Source organism: Solanum verrucosum, unplaced genomic scaffold (assembly GCF_900185275.1).
Source record: "Solanum verrucosum unplaced genomic scaffold, falcon-dt-bn FXZP01000049.1, whole genome shotgun sequence".
In the NCBI taxonomy this organism is placed as follows: domain Eukaryota; kingdom Viridiplantae; phylum Streptophyta; class Magnoliopsida; order Solanales; family Solanaceae; genus Solanum; species Solanum verrucosum.
The window spans coordinates 2,761,201-2,780,283 of NW_026020221.1; the positions used below are offsets into that span (position 1 = coordinate 2,761,201).

The 19,083-nt window shown below is 34.8% G+C and overlaps 1 protein-coding gene across 4 annotated transcripts in view; it reads left to right on the plus strand.

Annotated features, from left to right (window-relative positions):
- Window positions 1–1,262: 1,262 nt before the first annotated feature.
- Window positions 1,263–19,083, plus strand: part of LOC125830900 (serine/threonine-protein kinase ATM) — a 56,672-nt gene continuing 38,851 nt past the window's right edge. For 2 of the 4 annotated variants that reach the window (XM_049510081.1, XM_049510079.1), the window contains exons 1-22: window positions 1,393–1,583; window positions 1,930–2,041; window positions 2,120–2,263; window positions 4,521–4,682; window positions 4,781–4,976; window positions 5,108–5,264; window positions 5,350–5,489; window positions 7,605–7,692; window positions 8,004–8,107; window positions 8,879–8,977; window positions 9,138–9,194; window positions 9,433–9,517; window positions 10,165–10,239; window positions 12,360–12,401; window positions 12,536–12,606; window positions 13,036–13,084; window positions 16,022–16,093; window positions 17,455–17,592; window positions 17,693–17,782; window positions 17,860–18,047; window positions 18,268–18,868; window positions 18,956–19,027. In XM_049510081.1, coding sequence (XP_049366038.1) covers window positions 1,515–1,583; window positions 1,930–2,041; window positions 2,120–2,263; window positions 4,521–4,682; window positions 4,781–4,976; window positions 5,108–5,264; window positions 5,350–5,489; window positions 7,605–7,692; window positions 8,004–8,107; window positions 8,879–8,977; window positions 9,138–9,194; window positions 9,433–9,517; window positions 10,165–10,239; window positions 12,360–12,401; window positions 12,536–12,606; window positions 13,036–13,084; window positions 16,022–16,093; window positions 17,455–17,592; window positions 17,693–17,782; window positions 17,860–18,047; window positions 18,268–18,868; window positions 18,956–19,027 — 2,811 coding nt within the window. In that variant the 5' untranslated portion in view covers window positions 1,393–1,514. Of the gene's footprint in view, window positions 1,362–1,392; window positions 1,584–1,929; window positions 2,042–2,119; window positions 2,264–4,520; window positions 4,687–4,780; window positions 4,977–5,107; window positions 5,265–5,349; window positions 5,490–7,604; window positions 7,693–8,003; window positions 8,108–8,878; window positions 8,978–9,137; window positions 9,195–9,432; window positions 9,518–10,164; window positions 10,240–12,359; window positions 12,402–12,535; window positions 12,607–13,035; window positions 13,085–16,021; window positions 16,094–17,454; window positions 17,593–17,692; window positions 17,783–17,859; window positions 18,048–18,267; window positions 18,869–18,955; window positions 19,028–19,083 lie in introns of those variants that run through there. The other 2 variants (XM_049510080.1, XM_049510082.1) reach the window with 2 other exon arrangements.

The following is a 19,083-nucleotide window of genomic DNA, read 5'->3' on the forward strand; positions in this document are numbered from 1 at the left end:
TATAAAGGGTACCCATAAATGTCATTTAGCTCTAAATAAGAAAATTTACATATTTTTTTTCACGCACTTTTAGGAGAGTACACTTACTCTCACGGCTATGTCATCTCTTAGAGGGTGTTTAAATCACTTAAAAATGTTAAGGGGTATTTGAACGCCCGTGTAATTCAAGTGTTAAAGTAAATTGTGTTGTTAAATTTAGAATTCTTTTTATATGGTCACATACACAAACACACTCAATATATATATATATATATATTCTGCACACATAGTTAGATTGCACTCTTATATACTATATAATAACAATATACATAAACTCTCGTTAGTCGTTAGCAACATAAGCTTGCACAATGTGTATTCGTTGAGTATATAATGTGTAGACGTTGTTTATAACATATACACATATTATATACAATTTCACGTAAAAGAAGAAATTGCTTCGTCAAGTCTTTCACCGCAAACCCAACACAACTCTCACATTCACAACAAATAAATATATAAATATTACACGATTCACCCACAAAATTGATTTAAGACATGATCAAAAGAAAAAAAAAAGTATCTAATCATAAATCTTATAAAAAAAGTAAAATAAAATATGGACAATTTATGTGCTAGTATTATAATAAGAAGTATATTTTTACTTATTTATATATTATTTTTTTAATCTTTATTTAAGAAGAAGAGATTAGCTTGAATGCGATAAAAATATATAATTTAAAGAGGGAATAATTTTGGATAGAAACAAAAGTGCTTGGTGACGCTAATTTTGGTGATGGGACGACAATTGACTAATAACACAAAAATGATTGGACAAAGCTTGATCGCAAAAGAAAACATATTTTTTTTTTCAGTCAACGTTTTTATGAATTTCAACTCAATAAATAAATAAAAAAAATTAATAGTGGAAATCGTTTTCAACAATTTCACTCGAATAATTCTAAATATTTTCAATAAGAAGGTTATTTCCATCAATAAGTACCAAGTCTTAGAAAATTATTATTTTTTTAAAAATGAATTCACGAATAAAAAAGTTATGTATCTCAACAAAAATATTAGAATTGAAACGAATAATTATGTTTGATTAAAAATTATTGATAAGTATTTTATTTTCTAACAAAAGAAAAAAAAAGTGGAGAAAGTTTTTTTTATACTGATTAAAAAATGAGGTATGACCAAAATAAATGGTATTTTAGTAAATTAAAATATAAAATGAGGTAAAATAATTTGCAATAAGTTTTATATTCTCTTTCCAAAAACATGGTAGGACGAAGAGCGGACTAAAATTGCAGAAAACACGGGTTGGCGTCGACCCACCTATTAAAGGAGTATTTTGTCTGTAAACTCCTTTTAGAATCTCTCAGGTTTATTCATTCTTCACTTCCCCTTTCTCTACTTGAAGCATTCTTACAACTTCCCGCCTATCGTCAATCCAATAACATTGGCGATAAAACCCTAATTCCATTCTCACATTCTTGTTTCTGTAATGTTAATGGTGTTATCACTATAGCCGAATCATGGTGACGTCCAGAGATATTCAGGATATCGTCTCCAAGCTTTCATCAGATAAAGCAAAATCTCGAGAAGTATAAACACTTTAATTTTTTTTGATTTTATGAATTTGTAAAGAAATTATCGGAATTTAATGAGAAACCGTATTCAAGTAAACTGAATTCAAGTAGTGAATTTCTAAGTAAATGTTAGTGAACAACGTTATTAAGGGTATTTACTTTTTGTAATTTGAATAATTGGTTTTGACTTTATGAATTCATAAAGAAATTATCGGAGTTTAATATTCAAGAAACCGTACTCAAGAAACGGAATTCAAGAAGACTGAATTCAAGTAGTGTAGTTCTAAGATAATGTTAGTGAGCAACGTTACTTCCTGACTGTAATTTGATTAGTTGGTTTTGATTTTCTTAATCAAAACAGGAAGGGATTAAGTTGTTAAATGCATGGCTAGAAGAAGGCCAAAGGTCTGTTGAATTTTGTAGATACATTGGAGAGGAGACTGCGAGGCTTAAACCAGATGAAATCCCTCACTGTGAGTATAAACCTACCATGTTCTTGGTCTTTGTTATGTATGGCACTGGATAGATGTTTGAGGGGTGTGTTTATGCAGCGGAGACGTGGCCCTTTCTTGTTACATTGCTTACTAAATGTGTGTCCCTGGAGATATCTGGGAGCAAAAGGCGTTTGCCAAAGTTGAATGTAGCGAAAACTCTTAGGATTGTTGTCCAACGAGCAGAAGATGCTAAGTTCTCAGGTACTATGTACTATACTTATATATATTTATTGTTATTGTTGATTCTGTTTTCTAGTCTCTGTAGAATCTTTAGGTTGTTTCTGTTTATTTCTTGTGAAAGTGAATACACAGAAATTATGTGTTTGTTTTGTTCATGTGGAGAGATCCTTTAAAGAGAACTGCATTTGCATATAGATGAATTCCATATAGAATCAGCACATAATTAGTCTGCCTTTGGCCCCAGCCATGCCAACAGCTCAAGATGTTAGTTCATGTCTCCAAAATTTTCAGGCATGGGTAATAAGCATGAGAAACCAATATCTTCTCATCTCCAACTACACCGGACATCTGTGCACTTGTATAACTATTAAAAGAGATATTTTTTTGGTTAGTGGTATAAGTATTAGAATATTGCAATGTGGGAGTGCTATTCGCAGATCCATTTTCAATGATATTTTTGAGTTGCATTTTCTTTGATAAACCTTCGTGCTTATCTTTGGTTACTTTTGGTGGCCCTGAAACTTTTTGTTCATTTTGTTAACTTTGGGAGGTAACTCACCCACGTCCTTGCATGTCTGCCAGCAAAATGAGATTGCACTGTGGAAAATTTCATATCATAACGGAGCGTTTGTAGTTGCATGAAAACCTAAAACTATCATTCCATCAACATAGATTTGTTGGAACCTAGAGGAGTTCCTTCTATATACTTTTTTTTTTTTTTTTGATAAAGTTAAAGTTGTATTCTTCAGCATTAAGGGTATGCTGGTTACCTCCAAAAAGTTACAAGCTAAATCCATAATTACATAGATCCTAGGAAATCTACCAACTGTTCTACTTCTTCTATACCATCTTCTTTACACCTAAAAAACAACATGCTAATGCAATTTTCTTCAACTTTCTGAATAGTGTTAGTAATATTCTCACGACACCTAAGGTTTCTTTCTCTCCAAATAGCCCACATGACACAAGTAGGTACTATAGACCACCATCTTTTTTGGGTCTTGCTCCCCTCCCTCCTCATCCAGCAGCTCAAAAGATCAGCAGTATGTTCTGGCATCACCCAGGGCTCTTGAGAAATGCTGAGAACCATGTGCCACACCTGGACAGTAACCCTACAGTGTAGGAATACGTGGCTGTTAGTTTCTTCCTTCTCTTGACAAAAAAAACATCTGGAGACAATCTCGAAGCCTCTTTTCTTGAGTTTTTCCTGAGCGAGACATGCCCTTACATGCCCTTCTGGTGACCAACCAGGTGAAGCATTTCACCTTGGTTGGGGTGTTGCCCTTCCATATTTGTTTCCGTGGACCAAGAATTCCCCAGAGTGAGTCATAATCTCTCTCTTATACAGTCTACGCACAGAGAGCTTACCATCAGAGTCGTGTTTCCATCTTATACCATCTGCTTCTGTAGTAAGGCCCGTGAATTCCCTAATTTGAGTAGCAGTTCAGCAATTTTATCCGCTTCCCAATCATTTAGATTTCTCCTGAAGGTGAGGTTCCATCCATGAGGGGACCAAATCTCAGCAATTTTAGCATCAGGATTGGTACAAAAAGAAAAGAGATCGGGGAAGACCGAGTTTAGACACTCTTGTCCAATCCACTTGTTCTTCCAAAAAAATATTTTGTTACCCTCTCCCACCTTGACCACCAAATTCTCCTTTAGACTCGCCCAATTGTCTTGTGATGTTAATTTTTTCAAGTGAAGTGTAATTTTGTTGAAAATGGGAAAGCTCCCGTATACAAGAGGTATACAGAAGAGAATTTATTAAGAGATATGCTCATCTATGAAAAGATACCCAATTTTCTGTACATATAGGAACCTCATTGGTGCACCAAATTGACATGAAAGCTGGAGGCTATTCCTCAAATGGATTAAGATCAAGATCTTCCGTTCAAAAGTTCTCCTATTTCTGTCCCTACATCCTATCCACATAAATACTAATGGGAAAACATCTCACCCCCGGCATCTGTTTTACCATCCTCAGAAGGCCCAACTAAATAGTGCATCCTTTATAGTATCCAATATGGTTCATTGTATCCTTGACCATCTTAAAAGCTTCCATTATAGACGTGATGCTACCTGTCAATGTAGTAAGATATGAGTGTTTACACATGAAGCACCAACTAATATATGTAATCCTCTTCCTTCTCAAGTTTTCCACCACCAGAAAAGCAAAAAAATCTTTCTTGGTATTATTCATGCACCAAAATGATGAAATTATTTCCATTTTTTTTATAAAGATGATGAAATTGTTTCATATGTTTATTATGTCTGGCAGGCAAAGATATGCCTCTTCTATCCGTGGCAAAATTGCTTTTCAATCATGTTTGGGATGTCTTAAAGGATACTCCTAGTTTTCAATCCGAGTATGGAACTATTCTCCGTCTTCTTTTGGCAGTGAGAACTTACCGTTTTCACTTGCGGAAGAGGGTTTACTGTTGTAAGTAAGCAGATATCTTTTTTTTGGTTAAGCAAAGAGGTGCCTATAATCTGACATTCTTTTTCCATTTTTACTATAGTTTATGTGTTAATCTGCAGGTTTGGTGCTTCTGTACATGGAAAAGGTAAAAACAAGCTTACAAGAAAAAAGTGATGGCCAAATAAATCCAAGAGAGGAGGTCTTTCGCTGCATCATGACACTTCATTCTCTTCTTGAAAATCCCCCTGGAGATTTTCCTGATACCCTTCAAGATGATATTGTTAAGGGTTTTATTGGAATTTTTTCTTATGTAAGGTGAGAGGTATTCAGGTCCTCATGCCTTTTGTTTTTTTATCTCTATTTTTTCCACTGCTGGTCTTAGTAATTTTTTTTTCTTTTTAAAATTGGTCCACATTCCACTGATCTCTTTACTTATTGTGGTTTAGGGATGAAGGGAAGATTTCACGCAAGTTAATCGAGTGCATTAACATATATTTGCTGAAGGATGGCCCAAATTTAGGTTCTAAATCTCTGGAAATCCATGATGCTCTGCAGCATTTTGTCTTCCAATGTTGGATGACAACTCGTGATCGTGGCTTAAAGGTGTACAATTTCATTAGATGCAGTACTTCATGCCTATACCTATGCATCGGACATAAATTTCTAATGCCCGTTTCTTCTTTTATAGGATTCACTTGTTCTTTATGCAAGGCTACAACTAAATTTGATGAGAGATCTTGCTGATGGGAGCTCTTTGTTAGAACAACTGCAGGATGTACTAGGGAAGGAATTAGATCAAATGAGCAGTTGCAACATCAATTTACCCTGGTTAGTACTGTTCCATATGGGTAGCGTAATTGTACTGAGCTGCCCTTGTAGAAAGCTCAACTTGAGGTCATCGATCTGTTTTAGTCACGGATGATTGGTGAACATGCTAAACATGCTTGGGTTTCAAATATTTATGGACAAAAAATTGTCTTTTCATTTCCCCCCTTAAATGTTCTATTCGGAAGTATATGTTGGACACTTAAAGTTTCACCCAAGGCTCACCTCAGTCTACTGTCCAATATCCACAATCTTGCCTTAACTCTCTTCTAATGGTCCTCCGTTCTGTTGTTCCATCTCTAGCTTTTCCTTCAAATCTTCAAGCATCCTCAAATTTGATATTTTTCAACAAAGGTGAAGTGGTAACCAAAAGCTAGAGCACATTCCATCTTCAGCTCCTGAAGTCCCTCTTCTTTTTTCTTTGCTATTATTTCCATCTAAAATCTGTTTCTGCAAATTCACCAACCAATCTGAGTCTGCAAACTCACCAACTCGTTATGATCATTTGTTTCTCTTCTTCATTCATTTTGGATGCCTATTTTTGTTCAATTTATTTTAGTGAAAAGGGCCTGATATACCCCTGAACTTTGTCATTTGGAGTTGATATGCCCCTCGTTATGAAAGTGACTCATATACAGGGGCGGACCCACATGGAGCCGAGGGGGTTCAACTCACTCGGAAAATAATACTGTACGTATAGGATGAAGTTTACGATTTACGTATATATATTAAATGTTGAACTCCCTCAACACAAGATTAGTACACAGTGCAGCAGTTAAGTAGGTTAAGGTCTATGCATTTTAGCCGAGATCGAATCTCGGTGGAGGTGTTCTCTGACAACTTTTTTTTTTTGGGTTAAGACTTTGTCAAACCTTTTCAAATAGGTTTATATTGTAAATTTATGGGTTTCTTTAAAATATTAAATTAATACATAGTAATATTTCAATAAAATAATTGGATTCCAAGTAAAATATTATTATATACTCAATAAACTTTTTAATAAAAATATTTACTTTAATAAAAATTATTTAATTTAAGCTCCCTCATATATGATTTAACCCGTTTATATCTAAATCGACTCGTTAATTTGTCAACACTATTAGCATGCTTACTTTTTTCCGAACCCTCTGAACCAAAATCCTGAGTCCACCACTGCTCATATATACCCTTATTGTTATACAAACGACTCACATATACCCCTACTATTACAAAATGAGCTCACATATACCCTTCATGTAACAAAAGTGAAAAAAATTAGTTTTAAATTTATATTTTTGACTTTTAATTTAAAAAAATTCATGTAGGATATATGATCTTTCTAACAAAGTAAAGTTCAAGGTATATTTTAATCTTTTTCATACTTAAATTATTTTTTGACTTCTTTGATTATCATTATTTGAGTTTTTTATTCTTATTTTATTTTTTTCTTTCATTTGTTAGTGTAAAGAAAAAAATAAAAAACTATTTTTTTTGTGGCTATATTATAATTTAAGACTATTTTTTCCGGCAATATTGTAATTTAGTTTTTGTGTTAGAAAAAATTATTGGGTCATCTATAATAAATTTTACAAGAAAATTAGTGAAACATAATTAACAAACTTGACCATCAAAATAATAAATTTAAATTAGTCATTGAAACAAAAAATAGAAAAAAAAAATGCTTGAGGAGGATTAAATATACCCATATGAGATAATATTTTTTAACAAAATATTTTAAAAAATAAATTAAAATTAATTTTTTTACTTCTGTTAGAGGAAAAGGGTATATGTTAGCCATTTGTATAACAGTAAGGGTATATATGAGCCACTTTTATAACAAGGAGTATATCAGCTCTAAATGACAAAGTTGAGGGGTATATCTGCCTTTTTCCCTTTATTTTATAATTTGAGCATGAAGGATGAGCCCCTTTGGTTTAATGTTAAGATTAGCTCTAATCTGAAGGACCTCATATATGAACTTCTATTTGAGTTATGGGCTTGCACATCATATCATCTTAAATGATAATTGAGTAGAGTATCAATAACTTAGCTTGGCTCCATTCATTTACATTGTGACATGTTGCCATATTTATTTATGATTTTCCTCTAGATGTCTTAATGATGTGTTCTTCTGTACAGGAAAGACACAACTAGGGATGACAAATGTGGAAGCCTGACAAGCTCTCAATGCGGTCTTATGGAGCTTGCAGCACTTGTCTTTTGCCGGGTAGTTGTTTGTTAAATTATTTTTGTTTCAAAGTTTTGATCAGATGATGATGTTCTCTGTGAACTTTTAACTGTTCCCTCAATCTTATCTCCTGTGAAATTGAGTCGGATATCTCTTGGTACTTCTATAATTTTGGTATTATCATAGATTTTTGCAAGGTTGACATCTCTATATCAGATTCCTTGCTTGCGGATCTAATGCACATTTTTTTGTCAACTTAAGCAGGAGTATATTTTATTATCAATTTTTAATAGCTGTAAGCACTAGAGGTAAATAGGATTGCCTACTAACTTCGTGATTATGGTTATCAGGCATGTGTTAACACACCTATAGCATCGTCATCTGAGAAACGAATTAGAAGGGAACACGTTGTAGTCCAGATAAGGGAAAGACTCTCAGGTGGAAAGTGGCCATGGTATGTTTCCTTGCGTGTTGTTCCTAGTCTTTGCCTCTAGCTAAATATATAGTGACGTAAGTATCGCTATTGTAAATTTGCAACTGTAGTATTTGGAAGGAGGCCTTCCTGTAGTTGCTGCATGAGTTTTTGTGGTGTATTGAAAGCTAAATAATTAAAGTAGAAAGTTATTTCTTTGTTCCATGATTCATCATACCATTACTGAAGAGCATTTAATGAGACAAGTTTGTTAGCAACACATACCTTCTGATTTTTCCTCTTTTAAGTCTTTTATCTGTTGTTTATATGCATTATCTATTTATGTGTACACATTATCAGACATCTATTCTGGTATTTCCTCATGAAATTTTGTAGAAAGACTTTCAAAAACTTCATAATTTCCAATGTTAAAAAATAAATAAAAATACTTCATAATTTCCATAAACTTTTGGTTGTGGTCTGTCCATTTTTTCCTCTCATGCTGAGGTGGTGGGTAGAGAGAAGAAAAGTACAATTGTTGAAAGAGCCTTCACATTGATAAGGGGAGTAAAGTTTATTATTCTTGTTATGTACTTGTTTTTTTTGAACCCTCTTGACTCTTGAGCACTGCCCAAAGTATTTATGCTAGGCCATTCAAACATGTTTGGTAGAATCAAATTTTGAGGTCATGGGTACTCCAATTGGTCTGTCTGCTATAAATATGTATGCAATTGGTTGGCATCACGATCAACTTAATTCTTGAGAAATTCCTTCAATTTGTAAAGTTATTCACTCTGTATGTTTGGGTAACAGGCATGCAGTTTTCTGTTACCTCATCCACAATTATTATGATCGCTTAAAGAAGGATCTGTTGATCTATTGGTTTGAAGGTATATGTGCAAATTTTGAAAGGTTAGTTTTCTGGTCAATGTTGCGGATGCTTTGAACTACTGTCCTGCAAGAGCATGTAGCAATTTTTCCTGGCTACCTCCTTTTTAGAACTCTTTGCTTTTCAATCCAATACATGAGTCAGTATAAACTGTGGTTCTGACAATCTTTGTTTTCATTTCAGGATAATAAATGATGCAAACATAGAGCATAGTTATGTAGGTCTCCTGTGGACATTGAGGTGTGTTCTGCCTGATTTTTGACGATATATTAGCTTTATTCCATTGCACTGTACATGTGGCGCTGACTAGTCTTCTATTATATATTACCACTGTTTGTGTTACTTCTATTTACTGTTGGTGATTTCTAACTTGGATGATACTGTTGCATAAGATTCTGCATTAGTATGCTAATATATAGGGGGTAATTTGTTTCATTTTTTCACATCTTCTTCTCAAATCTACTCTCAACCTATCTAGGAGTCTTCAAGGACTTTCTTTGATGCTGCTATTTCCTGTTCCAGCACTGCAACCTTCATCCGAGTTGTCTTCCACATTGAGTGGGGTAATTATCTGATCTTTCCAAATTGACATATTCTAGTTTTGGCACTTTGATGTTCTCCTTCTCAAGTAATCTCATGGACCTGTTTGATCTTTTGCTGTTAAATGTAGAGAACTTTTTGTTTTCTTATAGCTAGATAAGATTGTTATTTGAATATTTGACTCATTTGCATATTTGAGTTGTTCCTTCTTTCTTGTACTCGTGTGTTCATAATTCGAAAAAGCTATAAAATCTGAAACCTAAAATCAGGGAAAATAGAACACAATTAATGGTGCAAAGATAGAAAAGTGTTTTTCTTAATTCAAATTTGATGAAGTGATCTTTCTAACCTTGCTGCCTATGAATGATAATTGGGAACTTTGAACGGGGTATTTTGACCAGACGTGATAGACTTAACTTAAGTAGACCAATTAGCTTGCTCTCATTTGTTAAATGTTCAGAGTTTTGTCCTTGAAATAGTTTTATCTCGTTAAGATGATTTTAAGCGCATATTTGTGTGCAACTGTTAGTGTTTTTTTAATAGGTCACTTGGGGATTGGTGGTCCCTGGCAACAATTTCATCGAGACTACCGATGAAATTCATCTATTTGTTTTTTGGTTTAATTCTTTCGAATACGGTCGCCAAAGTTAGATCTTGACTGTATTTGCAGGTTGAAACAGGTTGGCATACGATATGGAACTGTGTTATTGGTGGTCTGCCCACATTCAGTACTTTTACGGCGGTTGTAAGTTGTACTTTATTGGTCTTCTGAAGATGGAATCCTTTTTCTTTATCCAGTGTCAAGCTGTTATATAATACTTGTAGTGTGCTACTAAATACTGGCTCACTTTTTCAATTCATCTTTACTCAAATATATGTTTTCCAATAAGGAAATGTGATTGAAGCCCCATGCGTGGGATAGTTAGTAGATACTGGGATTTATAACTTGAAAGGTATCATGGGAAAGTAAATTAACCCCATCTAGTATCTTTGCATCCCATTGTTTTGCTAAACATTCTGCTTGCAATTAGTATGAAGGACTTAATTCAATTTACATGTTATGTAATGTTAAGGTGATAAACAATATAATGATTTTTAGAAGTGAATACAAAGTTAGTTTAATAGGATAAAGCCATCACGTTGTGGTCACGGTTTAAATTGGATAGTGAATCAAGAATTCTTGAAACTGATCTATGACAGGTCTTGGATAACCCTATTTACTCGTTCTTAGTCAGTGACAGTCAGCTTTTTTGTTTTTGTTTGATGAAGCTTGTTCTTTGTTTGTTTTTTAAGGCAGGACTTCTCATCCTTTAGCCTTGTACGCTTACTCTCCTGTTGGAAGAATCTTTTAATGAAAGCAGTCATGAACATCATTTTACTTCAATTACTAAAAGTCAATTAGTTCCGTTTGCCCTTTACTCGAACGATTAATACAGTTGTTATGATGTTTAATTTGCAAGGACTTCTAAGTCTTAAATACCAGTTCTAAGTACTTTAAATCTAAATGTGCTTTTATTATCTGGATTTTTTCTCTGGATGTCAGATATCCTACTCAAACTCTGCAGGTGATTTGTAATTGAAAAAACAAACAAACAGAATTCAAATGATTCTGCCTTGGCTATTTAGATATCGGTTGTCTGCCTTTGTTGACTCCAGCAGTATCGATATAGTTTTAGGATACTTATGTCAGGATGAGTATATGTTCTTAAACTTTTGTTGCCTAGATGTTATTAAAGCAGTGAGTTTTTCTCCTATTTGCTGATTATTTCATACAATCTCTCTTTTGTCTCTTCAAGATTACCAGCTAACAAGGTTTCTCCAAAAGTAACTGATTAATGTTTGTTTGAAAATGTCTGAAAGAGTACAGAATCATATTCTTGATAATTTAATAAAACTTTAATATCAATTGGTCCCAAAAAGCTCATATACAAGATATGGTTTTCTACGAACAATACCCAGGAACTTCAGGGGCGCACCAAAAACCTGATGGATAAGAGACTACTCCTCAATTGTAGAAAAATTCATCTCTACACCCTCACAACTTGCCGATTTATTTCTCTCCATACGATCCACATAAGTGCAAGCCGAGCAATATTCCATGTACAATACTTCCAGCTAAAGATAGTTTTCACATACCCACTCAACTCTAAATCATCTCAGAAGTTCCACAATTGTCTTGAAGCTACCTGACAATGCAGAAGAAGATTATCAACATCCTCATGTGAACCGTTGCTCATAAAGCATCATCTAACATAAGTAACCTTCCTCTTCCCCAGATTCTCAGCCATCAAGATCCGTCCCCTTGCTGCTAAGTAAATGAAAACACACACCTTATGTGGTACCTTAGGGATCCAAATCAATTGATATGCAATGACAACCTCTTTCCTCATCAAAAGCTTCTCATAAAAGATTACGTCCTAACTACGATGAAGGTAAAAATTTTTGGTTCATCCTGATATGCATTTCATTTTCAAAACTTAATTTCTTAGAGGACCTTACCTTATGTGATGTTTTTCTCCAAAAGTACTTCAATTATGAATACATGTTTCGTTCATGAGCCTTCAAAGTTTTGTTTAAGAAAAATTGAACTGAAAACGCGGTGTGATTGGGATGCTAGTTCCCAAGAAATAAAAAGAAAAAAAGTGATGCAAGTAACAGGTATCAGAACAGACTGTCTTGAACATATCTCAGTCTGAACAACTGGTGGGACAAAAACAAAGCAAGTGAAATGTTTTTGTTCAAACTATATCTGTTGGTTTTTGTCTGCAAGCAGTATTTTCTTGCCAAGTGACTTTTCAGAGTTTCTTATGTGTAAGACAAGTTATTAGGCTACTTGTTTACTTTCTTGTTTCCGTGTATGTGCAGGTGGATGCTGCATTAATGCTACTTAGAAACTTAATACTCAATGTGAGCACTATATTTGTTTGCAGAAATTGTGATATTTTCTCTACTTATTTCTGGTGGAGTATTTTGTAGGTCTTCCTCTTGTAGTATGTAGCTATATCAGTATATCAATATCTTTGCTTCGTTATTTCTTTTAGGATACAACAAATGCATATCTTGTGCCTCAAGACTTGTGGGATCTTCGATTACTTAAACGCGTGCCATCCATGTAAGTAATATATTCTTAATATATAATTACATGTGAATTAGTATATGAGCCTGTTGTATTGAAGATTCCTTATTTCTTTTTGGTGCACCAACAAGGTTCCTTGTGGTATTGAATGTTGAGTATCTTTCATAAAAAAACCATCTCTTTTTGTAGGTTTTCTACTTTTTTTTATATCTCTTGTATACGGGCTCTGTGCATTCTTTTGATGAAATTTATTTACCATATCAAAAAAAGCTTTCTTGTTTCCATAGTATTCAATGGACTAGACTCTCAGAATTTATGTCCTTGGAGAGTATATGATTATTCTATGTTAATGTTTTGAAGTAGTTTGATCACTCGTGAAACTTTTGACCTGAGATATTTTACTTGTTACTCTTTTACATCGGCATTGATTTTGACATCTCCTCATCTTTCCACTTTGATTTTCAGATCTGTTTTGTGCTTCATTTCATGTTACTTTTCAAGGAAAGGCTACCAAGTATGTGCTCCTCTAATAAGTTCAATTTTGATTTTGTTTTATTGTCCTCTATGGTTTACTAACAAAGGTTAGGAAAGAACTTACATCCTAAGCGTTTGATTAAGGCATGGTGGTAAACACAATTCTTGAGATCATTCATCTTGCTCTTTGGGTGGATGCAGTAAGATAATGTCTTAGCTCTGCAGATAGATCTTTTCGTCCCTGGATTACTGTCATTTTGTAAATATTTTCTTTTCTTTATCCACTCTTCAGAGTGCATCTAAGAGTTGCTGTTTTCTCACTGAGACTCGGAGAAAAAGGAAAGCTGCTATTCCATCTTTACTAGTTTTATATTCTCAAAAAAGTTATACAATGATGGCTGCTTATTTGAAAAGTCAACATCTCAAAAAATCAGTTTATTTATTATATCAGCACCACAGATTTTATATTTTCTGACAATATAACACCGAGGATTTTATTATACTTTTGTTAATTAGAATGAAGGATTTGATACAAGGCAAAAGCTATATTGCAGATGAAACTTCTGAAAGACGAATCATCTAATGGGGAAGTGTAGATGACAAAAAAATAATTTATCTGTTCCTTGTAAAGAAAACACACATCAAGAATTTGATATATCTGCAGAAACCTTTTAATACTAATCCAATCAAGTGAAAGACGACTTGTTATATGGAATACCAGATTTTGGTTATCCTAGGAAGCCTTTCATATTAGGCTAAATAAATGAAAACAGCCACGATGAAACACAATTGATCTAAAAGTCCTACTCATCGGAGATTTAGTGCTCATAGATTTTAGAGATCTTCTCTGTCCTAAGCAGGGAGTACATTTTTTGTACTTTTACATCATTGCTTGGATTTAAGCTAAGCTAGCATATTTACCCTGCTCTGAAATAAAGTTCGGTACTACTCTCAGACTTCTGATTTATTTTGGCTAGTGAAGAACAAAAAAAATGGCGCTAGGACAGGCTTTGTTCTAAGGTGAAGGTGATTGATGTAGCATCTTTGGGGCTTGAATAAATTTCAAGTACCATCGGAATTTAGCTTTTGTCAGATTGATTTTGTAGGGTATCCAGTAGCTTGTCTTCTTTGAATTTAGAAGTGTCTCCATGAACTTTCAAGTACCATTGCTAAATTGCTTTGCCGGATGCTCATCTTCTATTTCTTGTTTCTAATCATTGCATTCTGGTATCAAAGTAAGTTTTTTGAATTTTTGGGTATCTCCTATAGCTATATGGAATGTAGAGCACTTCTAGATATGCTGAAGAGATTATGAAAGCCTGAGTCGGATAGATCATGTTAAGAGGTCCATTTATCTTTTAAATTGTTGATTTTTTATTATATATAGTATTTTTTTTTTTTTTGAAAAGGTAACTTGTTTATATATAGTATATACCATAGGCCATTTTGAAGGGGAGCCTTGGAGCAATGGTAAAGTTGGGTCCGTGTGACCTATAGGTCACAGGTTTGAGCCGTGGAAGCAGCCACTAATGCTTGCACTAGGGTAGACTGTATACATCACATCCCTTGTGGTGCGGCCCTTCCCCGGACTCTACGTGAACGTGGAATGCTTTGTGCACCAAGCTTCCCTTTATGCCATAGGCCATTTATCAAAGATTAATATTCAGAGGGATAAGCTTTGAATGGGTTATTATTCCTTGACCTAGTGTGGGAGGGGTTTTGGCAGAATGGTCATCATTTTTTGGCAATATTCTGTTAACTGCAACGAATTTAGAAAGAAATTTCTGAAAGTTTACCCTTATATTAAGCGAAACTCCCAAATGCTTCTAGTATTGCAAATAAGTCTAGGAGATTTCTAAGGTAATAAGTCTAGGAGGTTTATGTTCAGGAATTTTTGATTCTTGAGGGAGATGGCACGAAGAATCCTGATGATCTCTCCTTCAAAGTTGGCAAGTGCTTCAAGAAAATCTCTCCTTGATTTTTGAGAGAGATGGCTCGGAGAATCCATATGGGCACATGACAACAATATCCAACATGTGAAATACCTCTTGTGTTTGTGATCCTTGAGATGCACTCCACACTCTTCCATCACATGAGAGATACATTTCCATGTTATGGAAACATGACAAGCATATCCAACATGTGAAATACCTCTTATGTTTGTGATCCTTGAGATACACTTTACACTCTTCCATCACATGAGAGATGCATTCCCATGTTATGAAAATGGACCTTTTACCTAGCTCAACTCCAGCAGCTACCTCAAGAGTTTAGAACTGTCCAAGATAATGTAAAGAAGAAATTACAACCCTTATGCTCAACCAATGTGGGTCTTTAAAGGGTTAGACATCTCAAGTGTAGATAATATAACTTGTGGGCCAACATTGAATAACTCAACCTTAGGGGCGGGTCTTATTCTGAAGTTATGTTGAGAAAATGGACCTTTGGCCTAGCTCAACCCGAGAAACCAACTCAAGAGGGTGAGGATTGTCCAAGAGCATAGAGATGCTACAACCATACTCTCAACCAATTTGAAAGTAAAATACAGAAAGTAATTGATGTATGTAACAACTTGATTGAAAAGATCTAGTGTGTTAAGAGTATTAAGTTTTTTTTTTTTGATGAATTAAGAGTGTTCAGTGTTAGTATCAAAATGTTAAAGAGTTAGAATTTTTGACATGTTAAGTTGATATACTTTTTTTATAGTCTGTCATTGGTCAAATGTGATAGTGTCTTGTATGCAACTCCTATAAATAGGTGTGCATATTTGTTGGCAAATCATTCTTCACATGTGTTTACTCTAACATTTAACATTCTGACAATTTGTATTGATCTTTTTCCATGATAGATGATTTGTATAGTGCTGCATTCTGCTTTATTGTGCTTTGGTGATGCGTTAGGGAAATTAACTTGCTTACATATCTTCTTTTGTTCCTGTCTTTTAAAATAATTTCTTCTTTTCTTCTTTTTTCTGTAGGGTGATCTTAGAGACACTTTATATTTGAGGCAAAATCTTTTGAGAGCTGTTTTAGCTTTTCCTTTCTGGAAGGTTTGTTAATAATATATTGATGTATGGTTATCAATCTTTTTTTGGAAAAGTAGTACTTTATTGATGTTTTTAGGGTAATGAAACCTTGTATACAAGTAGTATACCAATGGCAAGGAACCTACAAAAAATTATAGTTCTCCAGTCTTTAGAAAAGACAACTAATCATCTATACCAATGGGGATCTTGTGGATGCACAGAGAGTTCCTAATCTGTGCAAGATCATATTCTCCCGTCCGGATGCATCAGTTCCTTTCCCTTCAAAGCACCCTCATAAGTGTAATTATCTGTTACCTGATTTCGGCCGACGATGGTGACTGAAAATGCGAAGGACATGGAAGATGCAATAATGGTATTTCATGATTCTCCACAACCCACTTCTAATCTGATTTTTACCCACCGATCTCTACCAAAAAAAGAACTCCTCTACAACATCTCTTCCTCTACCCAGAACCATTCCCCAAGAAATCCCAATTAATCAGTCATATATCTCACACACAGAATACCACCCTTAGTTGAAGAGTTAACTTCCTTTTCTCCATGGGATGATGTTTTGTTCACTTTCATCTAATGGAAAATTCCTCTGAAAATGTTCGTTTATATCTGCCAAACTAGCTGGGAAGTTGAGCAGATATGTAAATATAAGTAGGGAACTGGAGAATCTGCTTTAGGTTAGAGCTGTTTCTTCCTATGCAAGAGAACTACTTTCTTATTTTAATAGCTGTAGCACTGGGATCCATGCTGTGCTTTCTTTATAGCTAGTGCCCAGGGGTAGTTCCAAATAAGTGGAGGAAGAGAACCCACCTTGCTTCAAGCAATCTGTATAAGGTTGAGACCTTATAACACTTCTCCCTCTGTGGTGATTCACTGCTTTTGAGATTATCTTCTGCTGTCTGAATTGTTGGAACCAAATCAGTATCCTGCTTTGATGTATCTGTTGCCCATGCTCTGGTGCTTTTCACTTGGGTTCTTCTCGTGACTTCCTTCTACATCTTTGTTCTCGTGCTCAAAACAGATTAAAAAACATGGGTAAAAACCCTTTATTGGTAGGGAATTTTGTTGGTTAGCCATTTATCAACCCCTGGAACATGACTGAAACATGCAAAAATTGATCATGCTTTCCACTTGGTGACAAAACCCTTCTCTCTCATAGTAAACTCCAGAAAGCCTAAGTTACATGATAATACGCTTTCTCAAAATCAAGTGTACTAGAAATTCCAGGATCCTCTCCTTCCAATCTGAAGTCAATCCACTCAAGATATTGCTCTAAGAGTCTAAAGAAAATATTGCACAATGATGTTGCATGTTCTCAGTAAAAGCACAATGTATTTCGGTTAATGGTGGTGTGGTGCTTTCACATGTAGGAATGTTCAATGTTGAATAAACATCTGGTTGCTGTATTGCCAACAGCTGTTTATGCTCTCTGTACTGGTGGTACACCATTGCTAGATAAAGGACTACCCCCATCACACTACGTTCCTGAAACTGTGAATGATGTGAAGGTATATATTGTTGTTTCTGGATAACTTTATCCTTATGCCTATGCTCTCTTCCATGAATACTGTTAAGTTGACTAAGATGCTGAAATACCTATTGTTGTAGGTCGAGGATCACACACATGAAAGTGTGCGTGATTTATTTGAATGCTCTGTTGAAGTTCTTGCAAGGATTGGCCAGGAATCTGTTCTGGAGGTGTTACACTCTTTTGTTGTGTTTTCTTCTCTTTATGGTCAAAGTCTTCATCTCAATCGACTTTTAACTGGTTTTAGGACGTTCAACCACCTTGTTGCCAAAGCTTACGTTTACCCCGACAGATCAGAGATCCACTTTGTCATGAAGTCGAAAATCACATTCTTGAAATTATTAAAGATGAAGAACATGAAAGGATGCTTCTATCTGATGTTATCTTCCTATGTGCTATTTTATCAAACTTCATGTATTGTTCATATAGTACAAGGTTTGTCCTTTTCTCTTTAATGTTTGCAAGACTCAGTCTTAGTCTTAATAATTGTCTCTGATAATGACGTGAATACATTTTTCCATACCGGCATATCATCGGCATTGACTGATTTTGCCATTCTCTTTTTGCCTTCTGCTTTTAAGTTTCATCTCCTGCTTGCAATGGAATGCCTAATCTTTCTGTTTGTGTTACCCTTCATGTGCTATTTCACTCTTAGGGTAGGAGAAGAAATTGTGCCTTGCCTTGCCACTCTGAGTCAATACGTGTCAAAGTTGTTGGATCGAGCTGCTTGTATCTTAGAGAAGAGTTATGACGACCTTGTTTGTGGTTTGTTGGGTTCAAGGTCAATATTTGACACAATTGGTACCATTCGTGTGTCCTTCGAAAGTTTTCTATGCTCCCCATTGTTTAATGAAATGCAAGCCGGCAACAACATAGACATACTAACTGCAATAATCCAATCTGTGGAGAGGCTTCTGAAGGTTCTTGCTAAACTGTATGAAGGATCCTCAAGTAGTGGAAGTAATATTCATTCAAAGAGGGGAGACCTTGGCTCTTCTGCATCTGTTTCTAGTCATGCTTCTCATCCAGTAAATAGCCGTGCTAGTATGATCATAGACATGGAGTTGGATGTGAACATTGGTTCTAAAGATACCGACTCTGTGAACATTGGGGGAAAAGCTACTGCCGATATATTGGTTTCATCTGTAAATCAGAGAATTGAAGTCATATCAATCATCACAAAACTCTTTTCAGCTTTACCATCTCATACATGGGATGTCATGTTTGAGCTCATGGAGAAAGAAAGTGATCCAAGGGTAACCCTACTGGAATTATCTGGAATTGTTTCCTGATGATATTGCATTTGTTGATGAATATCTTGCTGACTTTTGATTTCTTATTAGGTCTTGGAATTAATCATACACAGCCTTTGTCAACATCCTCATTGGTCTTCCAGCAGAAAGTTCTTAAATTTGGTAATAAGGCTCTTTGGTTTGTTCGTCTTAGTTACTACAAACTATTTATGCTCTGA